We start from the raw sequence: 15,358 nt of genomic DNA on the forward strand, positions 1-15,358 counted from the left end.
GAAAGCAACATTGGGAGGCGGTGAAATGGATCATGAGATACTTAAAAGGTTCATCAGAGACATGTCTTACCTTCACAGCTGGTGATTTGAAACTTGAAGGTTTTGTAGACGCTGATCTAGCAGGAGATGTTGATAGCAGAAAGAGCACTACAGGATATGTATATACTCTAGGAGGTACTGCTGTTTCCTGGAGTTCTACCTTGCAAAAGATCGTCGCTCTTTCAACAACCGAAGCTGAATATGTTGCAGTTTCAGAATCTGCAAAAGAGATAGTATGGCTACAGAGTTTCCTGAAAGAATTGGGCAAGATGAATGAAAAGGGTACTTTGTACAGCGACAGTCAGAGTGCAATCTTCCTTGCCAAGAATCCAGCATTTCACTCCAGGACGAAGCATATTCAGATCAAATATCACTTCATCCGACAATTGCTAGACGAGGAGCAACTACTGCTAGAAAAGGTCTGCGGAAGCAAGAATCCAGCTGACATGTTAACCAAAGGAGTTACACTTGATAAACTGAAGTTGTGCAAAACTTCAGTTGGTCTTCAAGGATAAAAGATGATTTCATTGTTTGTCTCCAAGTGGGAGATTGTTAGCAAGTGGAAGACAAACAATGTCCCACCATATGCAAGTGGGAATACCTAATCTCCCACTTGACACATGGTGGAGGACACAAACGGTGGGCATAAATCAAGGCATGATTTATGCCCCTTCACTCCCATCTTGTATATATATAAGCTCAGTGAAGAGCTGCGTGTGTGTGTGAAAAACACAGAGAGAACAGAAGAAAAGTGAGAGCAGCAGAGAGAGCTTGAGTGAGTAGAGTTGAGTTAAGAAGAGTTTTTTCTCCTCCTCCTTTGTTTGTATTGTTTCTTTGAAGTGATTAATACAAACCAGTAGCTCCGTGGAGTAGGCAGGTTGCCGAACCACGTAAATTGATGTGTGTTTGAGTTCTGGAATTTCCCAACAACTAATTGGTAGGCTGAAAGGAATTCCGCGGCTAGAGCACGTTTTAGTCCGTGGAAAAAACCTTGAGGATAAGGAGTTCGTGCTTGAAAACACAAGGGGTGATGACTCTTTGGGGTGATTTTGCTAGAAGCTTTAATGAGAATGTTCTAGAAAATGTCGATGCACCAGTCATTGCGGTGTTTGCTGGTTTCCATGTGTCTGAGTACCTTGGTATGAAGAACCTGTTGAACACTACTCTCTCATCTGTTCCTTCCATACGTTATAATTGTTATCCTTGCCAGCAAGAATTTTAAATCATTCGATCCTTATGTTTTGTGAAAAGACTCAAATCTGATTTGAATAAATTACTTCGTGTTACAGCATGGATTTTTTTTCTTACAGGAAAACCGAACCTTTGTGGAACAGCCTCATCTGTTTCAATAGAACGAGAGATTTACTTGCCGTGCATCGATCTCAGACTACGATCCGTTCAATGGGTGGGGGTACGATAGCTGCCCACAATGCAACAAAAGATTGTCTGGCAACAAGAGTGACCGTCGCTGTATTGAGCACGATCCCTTGCCCTCTGCACCTGTTCCACATGGCATGTACCATTCTCTTAGATACAGATTATAATGTCTTCATTTGTAAACAATAAACTGGTTTCCTATCTTCCATTACAGAATCATCATCTCAATTTTTACTTATTCAAATCTTTTTTGGCACTTAAATACAGGTTTCGGGTTGAATGCATCGTCATAGATGTACATGATGTAACAAGCTTCATTATGGTCGGAAAAACCGTAGAGAATTTCTTTTGTTCTACTGCACACCACTATGTCTACGACAAAGGGTTTTGCGATCCGTCAACCGCGCCACCTGCAATGATTGCTAAGCTCAACAAGTCCTGGATTTTCCAACTTCACTTTGGCGCTTTTAGACCTGCTTTAAATCGATGCGAGATTGGTCGCAAATGTTTTTGATGACATTAATTGAGCCTCCTGCCACCCCTGCAATGTGCGTCCAGTCACAACCTGCCTCAAACATAACTCCATCGTTCTCGGAGGCTACTGCATCCATCTCTTTCACCCAGCCTACTCCAACTACCATTCCAGCCCTCCCTGCGACCTCTTCAGTTTCATCCCAGGTAACTTCTTCAGATGCTCATCAGGAATTCGATAAAGCCAATCTAACTGGGACAAAAAGGAGACTTGATTTCCATGATGAGAGTGATCAGCCCAGGTACACAACAGTCCTTGCATAGCTCCCGCTGGCATTCTTTTCCAGTTTATCAGCCATTCCGTTAATCTGTTTTCAATTATCTTAACAATCCAAGCTGTGTTCCAATTGCTATGCACTCGCTAGATTTTTTGTTAACAAGATAAATAAACCATTTTTCATTAACAGCCATTTTGCGCTTTTCACTCCTGCGAAGTCTTTTTTTCCTTGGCTTTTGGCTGTTTTGACCCTTAACCTGGTAAGAAAAAAATAAAAAAGTGCATGTATGTCTTCCTCCTCATCTTTTCTTGCTTCCAATGTTACAGGTTGAGCTCGAAAGCACAAGCAATCTCAACAACTGCACCAGCAACAAACAATGTGCCTCATATGCAGCACCACGGTGATTCGCCAACCCATGCCAAGAAGGGACGCACAACGACACCATCCCAATTGAAGGTTAATTTGTTTTGCATCTACTCACATCTTTTTAATGACAAAAAAAAATCTGCAGGACATTGGAGGCTGTTATCTGTCGTTTTGGGTGGTTCTGGTCTGATCTTCAAGTTTTTAAAATGCTTTGTTATTATCTTTAGGCATCTTTTGCTTACCATGCACCTGACCTTCCTCCGCTTTCTCTCTTTGGTCATGTTTAACACAACATTTGAATGTTTGGCTGTTCTTTTTTGAGAACAGATGCACTGTCAAAATGAAAAGGACACACGTAACTTGCAGGGTTTTTTGAGACAACCTCACGCCTCAGCCATCTGGGCTGCAGAATGCACTGTCAAAAAATAATCCACAATCTAGCTTCCCCCCCCCCCCCTCCTTCCTCCATTCATTATATCCTGATTAGTCTTATGTTTTTCGTATGCTTTAATTTGCTGGCTGTTCTGATTTGCTTTCTAATGGCTGTTTAACATGGTTCCTGCTTAGTTTTCTACCTTACCTTGCTGCTACTTATTGCTATGAGCTACATTTTAATTAAAACCATCCATATTGATTACAATAAACAACTCTGCAGGACACCTGTTGACATGCTTCGTCCCAAGAGCTGCTAGGATTTTGGCGCTTCCTGACAAGATGCTTTTTGACCTCTTTTGCCTTTCCATGGAGATGTTTTAATGTTTCCTGGATAGATCCTGCTTTCTCTATAATTTTTTTGTCGTTGACAAAAAAAAAAAAAAAAACGCTTGCCTTGGTCAAGCTTCGGTTGTTGTTTGGATTTCACATACGATTTCATGATTGTGTGTTACCACCTCTGCATTTTAAGGCCTTACTATCTATGCCACTACTTACGCATTAGAATAATTCCCCTTATGATTGTTTGCCGTTAAAGTCTGTCTTCTTCTCAATGATCTAGCACAGGTTTTAACCAACTTCGCCACCATGATTGAAAAAAAAATCCGCTGTGGAGCGCGGGCACGTATTTAAGAATATACTAAAAAGCCTAGGACATTTACTTTAACACTTTTCCTTTTCATCATCCAAGTTTTTTACTTTTTTTGGGATTGTGTTTTTTTTTTAATATTATGGATGTTCGGATCAGCTTACACGTACCTCAACTAATTCCATAACTTATAAAGTTAACGATTATATAAACCTCTAGTCAGTAACAAAGCCACAAAAAGATAAAAAAAAAAAAGCAATTGCCCCCTTAACTTTTTTTTTTAATTTGTTTTATTAAAATATTAATATATGAGGATAGTGAATTGTTACTGCACGCACGGAAGATGGAAGAAGAAAAGTTGTTATTATAATATAATACACACACACAGCTCATTCCCTAATTTTTTCTCAATTTTCCTTTTGTTTATATATCAAATCAATGGGACCGGCATAAAAATATGGAGTCCCCTGACTAACAAAGAGTATTTTGCATTCCTGCCTTTGCTGTTTTGTTATTTTCATGAGATACTGTGTCACTTTGTTATTTTTATGAGTTTTTATTCCTGCCTTTCCCGTAAATTTCTCATCAAGTATAATTAAGTAATTACTCTATTTTTGTTTTTTGCTTTATATTTTAAGTAATTTTTTTTATTTATTTCATTATTTAATTTTTATTTTATTCTTTTTTAATTAGTTATTAAAAATATTAGGGTTTATGATAATTTAGGGGTTTTGATATGAATATGTTCAAATATATTGAAAATAAATATTTAAATCTGCTAATTTAATCAATTAAATATTTCTTTTCTTATTATAAAGGAATAAATTAATATTCATGCAAAACCACTATTCTAGACATTTCTTGCATTGACAGAGTAGTTTATTGAAATTTAATATTTTCACATGATTTGTTTGTAAGTAAAATATCAAGTAGAAATCATGTTTTTCAAGAATTGTTCCTCTTAAACATACACTTGGCATTGCTCCTCAACTAAATATCTAGAAATGATTAAGTATAATTTAATCAACATACTTATTATATGCATATAGATATGCATTGAAATAGGTTTTAATTTTGATGAATTGATGTGTATTTTGCTATGAATTTCATATGAAAGATTTAGAATTATTGTGTAACTCAACTGACTTTTATTTAACAGTGAATTATTGTGTAGTTATGTTAATTATTATATAGACACTAATGATGATAAAAAAAAATCCAACAGGTTCATATTAAATTAACATGTCACTAGACAAGTATTTCAAGCATAAATTCTTTGAAGATGAAGAGTCAATTAAAGTTTCAAGTCATGTAACTCCATCAAATTCAAAGAAAAGTCATTGAAATCAACCCCGACAATTATAATGTAAGTTTTTTTTAGTTTAAAAATATTTTTAAATTAAGTTTACTTGATATGAATTAGTATATATGTTTTGAATTGATTTATAATGCATATCTATATAATATATTATTTGTTAATAATTTGCCCCCTCATTGAAGAAACTCTAGCTCCGCCACTGCCTCCAGTTGTCATCATATTAGCAAACTTTATTAAGTTGAGGTAAACTTTGTTAAGTTTGGGGCTAATATTAAGGACAAAGTGTAAATCACAAAGAAATTTTATTACCAATCTAAAATTTGATTCAAAAATTAATTAATTTTTATCCTTTTATTTTATCTTTTCAACTTTCATAGTCCCTCTAATTTTCAAAAATTAAATATTGATCCAAAAGTTCATTTTTCTTAAGTCTATGGGTTTGAAAGAGAAGATAGAAAGATACTAAATTCTGGTGAGAAGAGAGAAAGACATCATTAACATTTTTCTAAGAATTTAATTTTAGTATCGATGACTTTCATTTAATGAGAGGAGTCTAATGGTGGTTATTTTGAATCTCAATATTACCTGAAGAAACATATCCGAGAAAAAAAATTACTCGATTTGATTTTGTGTTCTTAGACCTTTTTTAAGTTTTTTAACTTGATAAATTAGTTTTTTGATGTTATAAATGTATTAGTTAAGGGTTTATAGGCAAAAATTGATCAGATAGTTTTTTTTATCCAAAAACTCATCCCACAAATTTTCTGGTTACCAATTGGATAAAAGTAGATATATTGTTTGTTATAAATCATCTACTCTTTACAAAAAAAAAAAAAAGTACAAGCATGAGGGTTTAAGTTTTTTTTTTAAGGCCTAGGCATACCAGGCCACCTGGACCAAGTCCAAATGCCTAACTTATTTTTTTAATTTTTCTGGTTCTTCAATTGTTTTGTTCTAATTATATCCTTTAATTTTTTTAAAAAAATTATTTATTTTTGTTATTATATATTAGCTAAAAATATTTTTTTATATGAAATAAAGCTTATTTGTATAAAATAAAAAAAATCTTCAAAAATTAAATATAAAACAAGAATTATTTTTTAAAAAAACCTCTATTCTAAAAAAACTTAAAAAAAACATAGCTTACAACATGAGACTGGGATAGGGATTAATAGGAGAAGGAAAGCAACCGCTCCACTTGGAGTGAAGAGGTAGCACATACAACCCTACGTGTCAACATGGACTCCCTGCCATCCCCCAAATGTCCATATGGGTCCCACCTCCTCTTCGGCTGATTTGAGCTATAACAGCCACACACCTCGTCGTCCATGCAATAACCCACCTGCCTAGCTTGCCAGCCACTCTCCCCTACTCTTCCCTTCTCATCTTTACCTTGAGAGAAACTATATTGATATCGCCTTGATCAGTACTAGTACTTCTTCTAGCTCGTTGTGGGATTTTCTTATTGGACAGTACTGGTTGAGCTCTTTCACAGCTACCATATTCATATTGCGGAGGATCGAGTACTGCTAAAAGGAAGGAAAAAAGAAAAAAATATCATTTGCACCCAAGTTAAGACACACTATGCCTCGCAGATATGCATTTGGGAAGGCTGATGAGGCCACCCGCCCTGACGCCATGAGAGCCGCTTTGGCTGAATTGGTCTCCACTTTTATCTTTGTATTTGCTGGCGAAGGCTCTATTCTTGCTCTCGGTATTATAAAATTTATATTGTTAATCCCCTCGCCAACACGATCCTCTTTCATCTTCAATCTCTTCTATTAATTAAGTTCTGCCTACCTTGAAGCTTTTCTTTTCTTTTCTTTCACTTTGAACTTCATATGTTTAATTGATCTTGGTTACTTTTGCGCGCAGATAAGTTATACAAGGGAACTGGACCACCAGCTTCAGGGCTGCTGGTGGTCGCACTTGCACATGCATTGGCACTGTTTTCTGCTGTGGCATCCAGCATCAACATATCAGGTGGCCATGTAAACCCTGCTGTTACCTTTGGCTCACTTGTTGGTGGCCGGATCTCGGTTATTCGAGCAGTCTCTTATTGGGTTGCTCAGCTCTTGGGTTCTATTTTCGCGGCTCTCTTGTTGAGGCTTGTCACCAATGGCATGGTAAGATACATGGCATATATATTTAGCACTCTTTGATTTTTGTTTGACACTTTCTCTGTGACAGGTTTCCCTCTCTTCTCAGTGATATATGTACGTATAACCAGACAATTGATTTCTGCAGATACCAGCTGGATTCCATGTGCAATCAGGGGTTGGAGAGGTGCATGGGCTTCTATTGGAAATGGCACTGACATTTGGACTGGTATACACAGTGTATGCAACAGCTATTGATCCCAAAAGGGGAAGCTTGGGGATCATTGCACCTCTAGCAATTGGGTTCGTCGTTGGGGCAAACATCTTGGTTGGTGGTCCATTTGATGGAGCATCAATGAACCCAGCAAGAGCATTTGGGCCTGCTCTAATTGGGTGGAGATGGAGGAACCATTGGATCTACTGGGTTGGTCCTTTCCTTGGAGGAGGCTTGGCAGCCCTCATTTATGAGTACATTGTGATTTCAGCAGAGCCAGTAGCTCACCATACTCATCAGCATCAGCCCTTGGCTCCTGAAGATTACTAGTCCTCTTCCTTAATCAAATTTGCTTCATGTATTGTCAGTAGTTATCTTTACCTTGTTTCGTTTGTTCTGTGTTTGTCTCTTTCTCTGCCTTTTGGGTCTGGAACATCGTGATTGTGAGGAGTTTGTCTTTTGTTAAGGGTTCCCTAGATCATGAATAACGATGCTTGGAAATAAAAGGTGTGCCAGACACTTTCTTTTACTGTATTTTATCGCATGTTTTTCTCTTTTTTTTGCTACAACTTTGCAAAAAAAAATATTCAAAGCAGTAGCACTGTAGCAGAACACACACACGAAGAAAGTGAAACGCTGCTACAAAGAGAGAAAAGTTGCAGAGGATAGGTATATTAAAAGGTTTATCTGTTTCTTAAGAAAACAACGTGAATATACAGCAATACATTCTGCAAGGGCTGCTGATTATTATATAGCAATACAAGTTGCTTAAATTGGATACATTAAATAGCCTAATTCTCAGCTGATTTATTTCCATAATCAGCCAACATCTCTTTCTGTTTCTATCTTATCCTCCAACGTAACCTTCCTTGTTGCTGCAGTTGATTTGTTTCTATAATCAATCAATGTCTCAACGTCTCTTTCTGTTTCTGTTTTGTTACCATTAATACAAAGGACTGTCCACAGTGGGACAGTGAAAGTATATAAAAAAAATAGTTACATTCAAAGAGGAAAACTAATATGGGTACGTATTCCTATGTACTTTGGTTTTTGTATAATTACACAAAAGGAAAGAAATGAGAATAAAACATAAAGTGAAATCAAAAAAACATAAAGTGAAATTGTTGAAAGCATAGCAGGAAATTAAAACAAGGTTGCTTACATCTTGTTGTTGGTCCTCTCGCTCAGAGCGACACCGAAGATCATGATTCCCAGGAACATAGAAGACATGTTGAAATCCATGCTTCAAAAGGGACATGGTGAAGTGAAAGTTGTGGCAAGTCTCAGCAAAATCACCAGAAAGAAGAATTCTTGTAGGCCTTGATGGATAAGGAATTGACCCATTTCATGTTCTGGGTAGTCAGTGTGTAAATCAGAAAGCACAAAGACCTTGAAGCCATTAGCATCCCGAAAAGAATCAGCAGAACAAGGTAGTATTTTAGGCCTCGTAATGCAATGATTCCTTGAGTTTATCTTGAATTGCATTTGCGTAGAAAGATAATTAGATGCAGAGGTCGGTGGTCTCAGGAAACGTCAGAGAAGAAGGGAGATTAATAGACATCACTACGTATTGATGCAACCAAAAGCTGAAGAGAACAAAAAAAAAAAAAACTATGGAACTTTTAACAAGTAAAAGTAAAAGGGTGTATTGATGTGAACATCAAGTTAACAGATTTTATTTTCTATAAAATAATAATCATGAAATCTCCCTCTTTAGCAGGTTTGTAAAGCCTTAAACAAATAAACAAATCTTACTTCAAACATCAAATCCAAGAATAGTATTAAATAAAAAAATCACAAAAAAACTATTAAAATCAGGCCTGTATTAAAATTTTTAAAATATAAATATCTAAAAGTTAAATTAACAATTTTATCTAGTTGTTATTCTAGTTAGAAACTCTAGCTACCTTTAAAAATTTATATAAAAATTTAAGCACGATCTAATAATCAAATCAAAATTATTGTTTTTTTTAAATGTTATTATTGTCTAGTATAAACAAATCTTCTCTTGATCTAAACTTGTTCCACTAGTTAACAAATATATTTTAAAGGTCATTCACATAATTTGTTTGGAGTTAATTTTTATCTAGTTCGGGCAAACTTATATATGACTATTTATAATTAATCATTATCACAAATTCAATTACATCACACACACACACACACACACACACACACTTCCTCTTCTTATATATCATTCACCTGATAGGAGTGGACCAAATTAAGCTTTCTAAAGAAAGAAGAAAATTGTGCTGATTTCTGAGTAAATAAGATGGGGGGGGGGGTAATAGATAACTTTATTTTTTGAAAAATAAAAAAATAGAATTTATGCATTAACAAATTTGTTTGGGGGATCAAAATGTAAAGGTTAATGCAGTCAGCAACAAGGGAAGTGAATCTATAACTAGCGCTGGAATATACTTAAGGAAGTAAAAATATATATAATAGTTTTGTTTTAACAGAGGAATTTTTTTAAAAAAAATAAATAAATCTAAAGCACCATAAACAGGGAGGGGGGAGCAAGAAAAAAACAATAAATAAGTCAATGTAGGAGTCCATCGATTTAGAAAGAGAGGTCAAAGAAAGAAGGTAGTAATAAATAAATGTAATAAACAGTAGAGAGTTAGTCGATATACGTCATGTGCCGTAGCCGATACGTAATGGCTAAGAAATTAAACAGATGAAATTCAAATCTCCACAAGGTCTTTTTCAATGAATTCCCATTGAAATGGATTTAAGACATAAATTAATGTCGATGTCATGAAGCGAAGACTTTGCTTTTTAGCCGTCCCCGTTCCATAAGTTTGGCTACATAAATCAACGCGGTTATCTTACCTTAATTTCGTGTAGATTGGTTGCATAAAGCAACGCGGCTTCATTAATGTCATGTCGAGTGATTTTAATATTGTGGTATATGTTATTTTTTATTTAAAAATATATTAAAATAATTTTTTTATATGTTTTTTAATTTTTAATATTAATATATTAAAATCATCAAAAACACACTAAAAATAATTAATTTAATATACTTTCAAGATAAATACAAAATATTTTCGAACACAATACCAAATATTAAGATAGTTATGCTTAATTAATTGTATTCGAGAATTTTCTTGGTCTTTGTTCTAATAACTTTATTTTATTTTGGTTATTATGTAAAGAAAGGCCTATGCTATGCAAAATCTAATGAATCTCTCGATAAATCGAAAAAAAAATCTCTCAAGTCTGAATTTTTCTCAATATCTTTTACTTTTTTTTTATTATATTCCTTAAACCACCTCGCGTTGAATTATATATATAAATAAATATATTTTTTCTTTATAAATTTAATAAATTTCTTTTTATGATATCAGCATAACATCGATGTTGAAATGAGAAAAGGATCATGACGTTTTAAATGATGGACAGGAATTTCTTGCTCTCCTTCCATGAACTTTCTTCTCCTGCTCTTAACTCCTTTTCTGCTGCTTCTTAACTTCTTCCCAAGAGAAATGTAATAATAGCGCGCATATATATATATATATATATATATATATATGTAGGTTAAAGGCCTTCAGGAACTCTTGGTATATATATCGCTATTCAAGACCTGCCGGTTACTTTCAACATCTTTTTTTTCCCTTCCTGTCCTAATTCCATCCTCAAATCCATGAAGGGAACTTGCTTTCTTAATTTCATGAAAATGAAATAGCCGTACGCAGTGGAGCTGAGCTGTGGTAGACCAACGATCCCTTGTTTGTTCTTTCTATAAAATACGACACCACGCAATTCCATATAGCGATGCCGGCAGTTACATGTGTGTGTATATATACATATAGATATATCTTCCACCAAGAACCAGCCTGACTCGAACCTCTCTTTCAGATATCATAGAGACTTGACTTCAGTTTCCTACCTGCGTATATACAATATGGTGGTTTATCATCAATCTAGCAGCCAATCTATGCTGGGCAAGCTCGGATCAGGAGTGGTTGCCTTATCGATATGCTTCTTCTTCTTCTTCTTGCGATTGGTGTCAAATGCTGATGCTGCTGGTCGTCCAATCAACATGGGAAAACAATATTCCAATTCAAGTCATGATGATCGTCAGCTTTCTCGGATGAGGGGTCTTTCTGCAAATGGACTCGGTCTTGCACCACCCATGGGGTACCCTTCCCTCCCTCCCTCTCTGCCGCCCTTTTATCTCGTTTAATTCATTATTATTGTTATTACTATTATTTTGTCTTCTTCTTCTTCACAAGTATATATAACTTTCATCATCATAATTAATTGTTATGTATATATATGCAACGATCGATATATACAACTTTCATGATCTATATTGACTGTTTACACACTGGCGCCACTTGTGTGACTTCTTGAAGCTAGCTAGTGGTTTCCTTTCTTTTAAATCTACAAGTTGTTGTTCCCATTCAATTAAGATTAGATTAATCTTAAGGTCAATATATATGTGTGTGTGTGTGTGTGTGTCATATGTATATATAGAGAGAAAAATAATGGAAAAGAAAACTGAAAATCAATTCAGTTATATACCGAATTTAATCAATGAATATTCTGTTAAAAAATATTAAATATCAAGAGCTAGAAAACTTTAAGAAAATTATAAACTATGGACCGTCGATCTTAATAAATATAGGATCCAATAAGTTTATTTATTTTTTTAAAATATTCAACGTAACATTTTTTTTTTATTTTCCTTGGATATATCACATACATCTCATTTCTTTCTTTGAATTAAAAGTTAGACATAATAATCAATCCGGCATGTATGTACTAATTAATTTAGTATTTGATCTCAATTAAACTGTGTCGTTGCAGTAATTTCTAGTTGTAATTAGGATTTCTCAAATAATAATAATAATTTGTAGTTGTGATTAAAAAATAAAAATATATTATTTCATTATCTTTTCAAGTAAAATATACTTTAAAAATAATTAATATCTACCATGTTTTTAGACGATACCCATACCAATCTTACTTAATTATTTTCCATATATTAACTCTTATTGTTTATCTTCTTTCTTTTTTTTAATCTTCTCCCCACTTCTTAATTATTATGGTTGCTATATATATGTATGAGCTAGCTATATAACATTGTTGAATTGTTGAAAATGGCTTGCCCATATTGATGATCAGATGGAATAGTTGGAACCATTTTCACTGTAACATTGAAGAGAAATTGATTAGGGATACAGGTAATTGAATACTACTGATTATTTCAAGATTGGCTCTTAAGAAAAGATCTGGAAAATCCAAAATTGATTTTTCCTTGGTTGTCTTGGCAGCGGATGCAATGGTTTCATCTGGCCTTGCTGCTCTAGGATATGAACACGTAAATTTAGGTAGACTATCGGACGTCGGTCAACTGTAACTTTATTAATTAGTAGATTGCTGCCTAATTGATATATAAGATTGAATAAATAAATATATATTCATCCAACATGTATATATACTCTTGCAGACGATTGCTGGGCTGAACTTAACAGGGACTCTGAGGTGCTAATCTCTCTTTAATTCTGTGATCACTTCTGAATATATATATATATATGTTTGGAGCGTGTGCAGCTCTGGGATTGGGAATAAAAATAAAAATGTTTGTTTGTTGCCAGGGAAACTTGGTTCCAAAAGCTTCGACGTTTCCCTCGGGAATAAAAGCGTTGGCAGATTATATACATGGAAAAGGGTTGAAGCTTGGAATTTACTCCGATGCTGGGTATATATATTCTCTTTCACATATAATTATCAGATAAGGATTATGAATATATTTATTAATTATTTCTTAAAAAGGGTTGAGGAGATACCAGATATGATCGTGAGTTACCGCCTATCATCGATCATAAATTAAGAGATTATGTAATGTTCTCTGGTTTTTTGACTGAATTTATTTTGTGAATTAATTAGGAGTCAGACCTGCAGTAGAACAATGCCTGGATCATTAGGCCACGAGGAACAAGATGCAAAAACGTTTGCTTCCTGGGTAAACATACGTGTATAGATACAGTACTGGAGTTGCTCTTTTATCATAATCGGTTACATTTTGATTGATCATGTGAAACAAAATGAAGGGAGTGGACTACTTGAAGTATGATAACTGTAACAATGATGGTACAAGCCCAAAGGAGAGATATCCAGTAATGAGCAAGGCCTTGTTAGATTCTGGAAGGCCCATCTTCTTTTCACTGTGTGAATGGTAAGGATTTCATTCAAGGATAATGTAAGAGCCATTTAACTTCTTTTGCTATAAATCTTTCATCTTTTTTTTATCGATCATTATTTTAATAAGCAAGAATCAGTAAGAACATTCATTCAATACCCTTAGCATCACCCTTAAAATCTCCTTTTTAACTTGCTAAAAAAACAACCGCAGGGGGCAGGAAGACCCAGCAACTTGGGCATCGAATGTTGGAAATAGTTGGAGAACAACAGGAGACATTTCTGATAACTGGAATAGGTACGTCATGAAGTAGTAGTATGTTTTAGTTTCTTGTGGAAACTAATACTAATTAAATCTCCTGGCTGGTATTAATTTGCCTTTTCTTGAAACCTGCAGCATGACATCCTGTGCAGATCAAAACGATCAATGGGCGTCTTATGCTGCACCTGGAGGTTGGAACGGTACGTACGTTCTACTCACTATAATAAACTCTTCTGCTTGCATGTAGTAGGATTTAATGGTGACAAAGCTTAATTAATATATAAACATTAATTATGTATTAAACCCAAAGTATATAGCTGATTAAGTTGGTGTATAACATGCAGATCCTGACATGCTTGAAGTTGGAAATGGAGGCATGACAACAGAGGAATATCGCTCACATTTCAGCATATGGGCGTTAGCCAAGGTAAATTAATAAATTAAGTAGCTAGCTTAATTTGAAGATGTATATATTTTTTCTATGAATCATTGATCTCTTGTTTAATTAATCACAGGCTCCTCTTCTCATTGGATGTGATGTTCGAACAATGAGTGATGAAACACTTGAAATATTAAGCAACAGGGAAGTTATTGCAGTTAATCAAGGTGTGTGCGTGTTATATATATATATATATAATGCTTTATTAGTTAAGAAAGGTTTTAAATAAGTACTGCATTGCATGTGGGCAGATAAGCTTGGAGTGCAGGGGAAAAAGGTTAAGAATAATGGAGATTTAGAGGTCTGCTAAATACGTGATAAATATTGTACTGTAATGTATACTAATTTTGTATTTGTAAGTGTGGATATTAATAATTGTATTATAAGTGTATATATATATATATATATATATATATATATATATATATTTATATTCATGATTTGTGATCATGAATCATGTATTTATATAGCATACAGGTTGATGATTTAATTAAAATGCATATATATGCGTGGTAGGTGTGGGCTGGCCCTCTTAGCAATAATAAGATAGCGGTGGTGCTATGGAATAGAGGTTCCTCAAGAGCTACAGTTACTGCTTACTGGTCTGACATAGGCCTTGATCCAACGACTACTTTCAATGCTAGAGATTTATGGGCGGTGAGATCATTAAAAATATATATATATTTATTCGAACATCTTCATTTGATTATTAATGGCATTGATATTATCTATACACAAATATATATGATAGGTTAGGTTAGCCAGGGAGTAGTATACACACACACACACACAGAGAGAGACATGCATACACTTACTTTGTTAATCGCATGCATGCAGCACTCTAATCAGCCATCAGTTAAAGGACAGATATCAGCTGATTTGGATTCCCATGCTTGTAAAATGTATGTCCTGACTCCCCAGTAGCGATCACATTGCTGTGATCGGAATGCATGGAAGAGCTGGCCTGGCTAGAAGAAAGGAAGATAAGAGAAAGAGGAAAAGAGTTGAATTGTAGCAGCATTCACTGTATTAGCTCCTTTGCCTTACGTGCTTAAATAAATAGTTGACCCGTTTCATGGACTTTTTTTGTTGTGTATCAATTTCTTTATTTTACTTTGTTAAAATTTATTAGTTTGATGTTTTTTTATTATTACTTTCTATCATAAACAATGAGATTGTCCTCGATGCATCAAATCAAATAAATGCAGAAGAAGTTATTTGATTTGGATTAGCGCGGAAACTGGCATTCCTTCCTCTGAGAGGATATATATATATATATAGAAAACAAAGAAGATTGATTATGGGCCTTGTGGAGGGAGGC

At 34.6% G+C, this 15,358-nt stretch overlaps 3 protein-coding genes across 7 annotated transcripts; all 3 read left to right on the top strand.

Annotated features, from left to right (window-relative positions):
* The first annotated feature begins 1,689 nt into the window (after positions 1-1,689).
* LOC133674030 (uncharacterized) lies at positions 1,690-3,287 on the top strand. The gene is made up of 3 exons (XM_062094984.1): positions 1,690-2,189; positions 2,492-2,715; positions 3,187-3,287. The coding sequence occupies exons 1-3, from the start codon at positions 1,903-1,905 to the stop codon at positions 3,285-3,287; spliced, it is 612 nt and encodes a 203-aa protein (XP_061950968.1). The 5' UTR covers positions 1,690-1,902.
* Positions 3,288-6,225: 2,938 nt separating this feature from the next.
* LOC133673736 (probable aquaporin TIP3-2) lies at positions 6,226-7,712 on the top strand. Its single transcript, XM_062094611.1, has 3 exons — positions 6,226-6,584; positions 6,746-6,996; positions 7,118-7,712. Exons 1-3 carry the CDS (start codon positions 6,455-6,457, stop codon positions 7,511-7,513), a joined length of 777 nt encoding a protein of 258 aa, XP_061950595.1. The 5' UTR covers positions 6,226-6,454; the 3' UTR covers positions 7,514-7,712.
* Positions 7,713-10,730: 3,018 nt separating this feature from the next.
* LOC133674363 (alpha-galactosidase-like) lies at positions 10,731-15,259 on the top strand. Of its 5 annotated transcripts, none has more exons than XM_062095418.1 (15): positions 10,732-10,979; positions 11,048-11,329; positions 12,320-12,378; positions 12,469-12,525; positions 12,645-12,679; positions 12,793-12,896; positions 13,085-13,160; positions 13,249-13,373; positions 13,551-13,634; positions 13,734-13,798; positions 13,943-14,025; positions 14,114-14,204; positions 14,289-14,338; positions 14,554-14,694; positions 14,875-15,259. In XM_062095418.1, the coding sequence occupies exons 2-15, from the start codon at positions 11,094-11,096 to the stop codon at positions 14,959-14,961; spliced, it is 1,293 nt and encodes a 430-aa protein (XP_061951402.1). In that variant the 5' UTR covers positions 10,732-10,979; positions 11,048-11,093; the 3' UTR covers positions 14,962-15,259. The 5 variants fall into 5 exon arrangements, 4 of the variants coding, with proteins under 4 accessions (XP_061951404.1, XP_061951402.1, XP_061951405.1 ...); XM_062095419.1 differs by having other exon boundaries at positions 10,737-10,899; XR_009835215.1 differs by lacking the exon at positions 14,289-14,338 and having other exon boundaries at positions 10,731-11,329.
* Positions 15,260-15,358: the final 99 nt, after the last annotated feature.

Source organism: Populus nigra, chromosome 15 (genome assembly GCF_951802175.1).
Source record: "Populus nigra chromosome 15, ddPopNigr1.1, whole genome shotgun sequence".
NCBI lineage: Eukaryota > Viridiplantae > Streptophyta > Magnoliopsida > Malpighiales > Salicaceae > Populus > Populus nigra.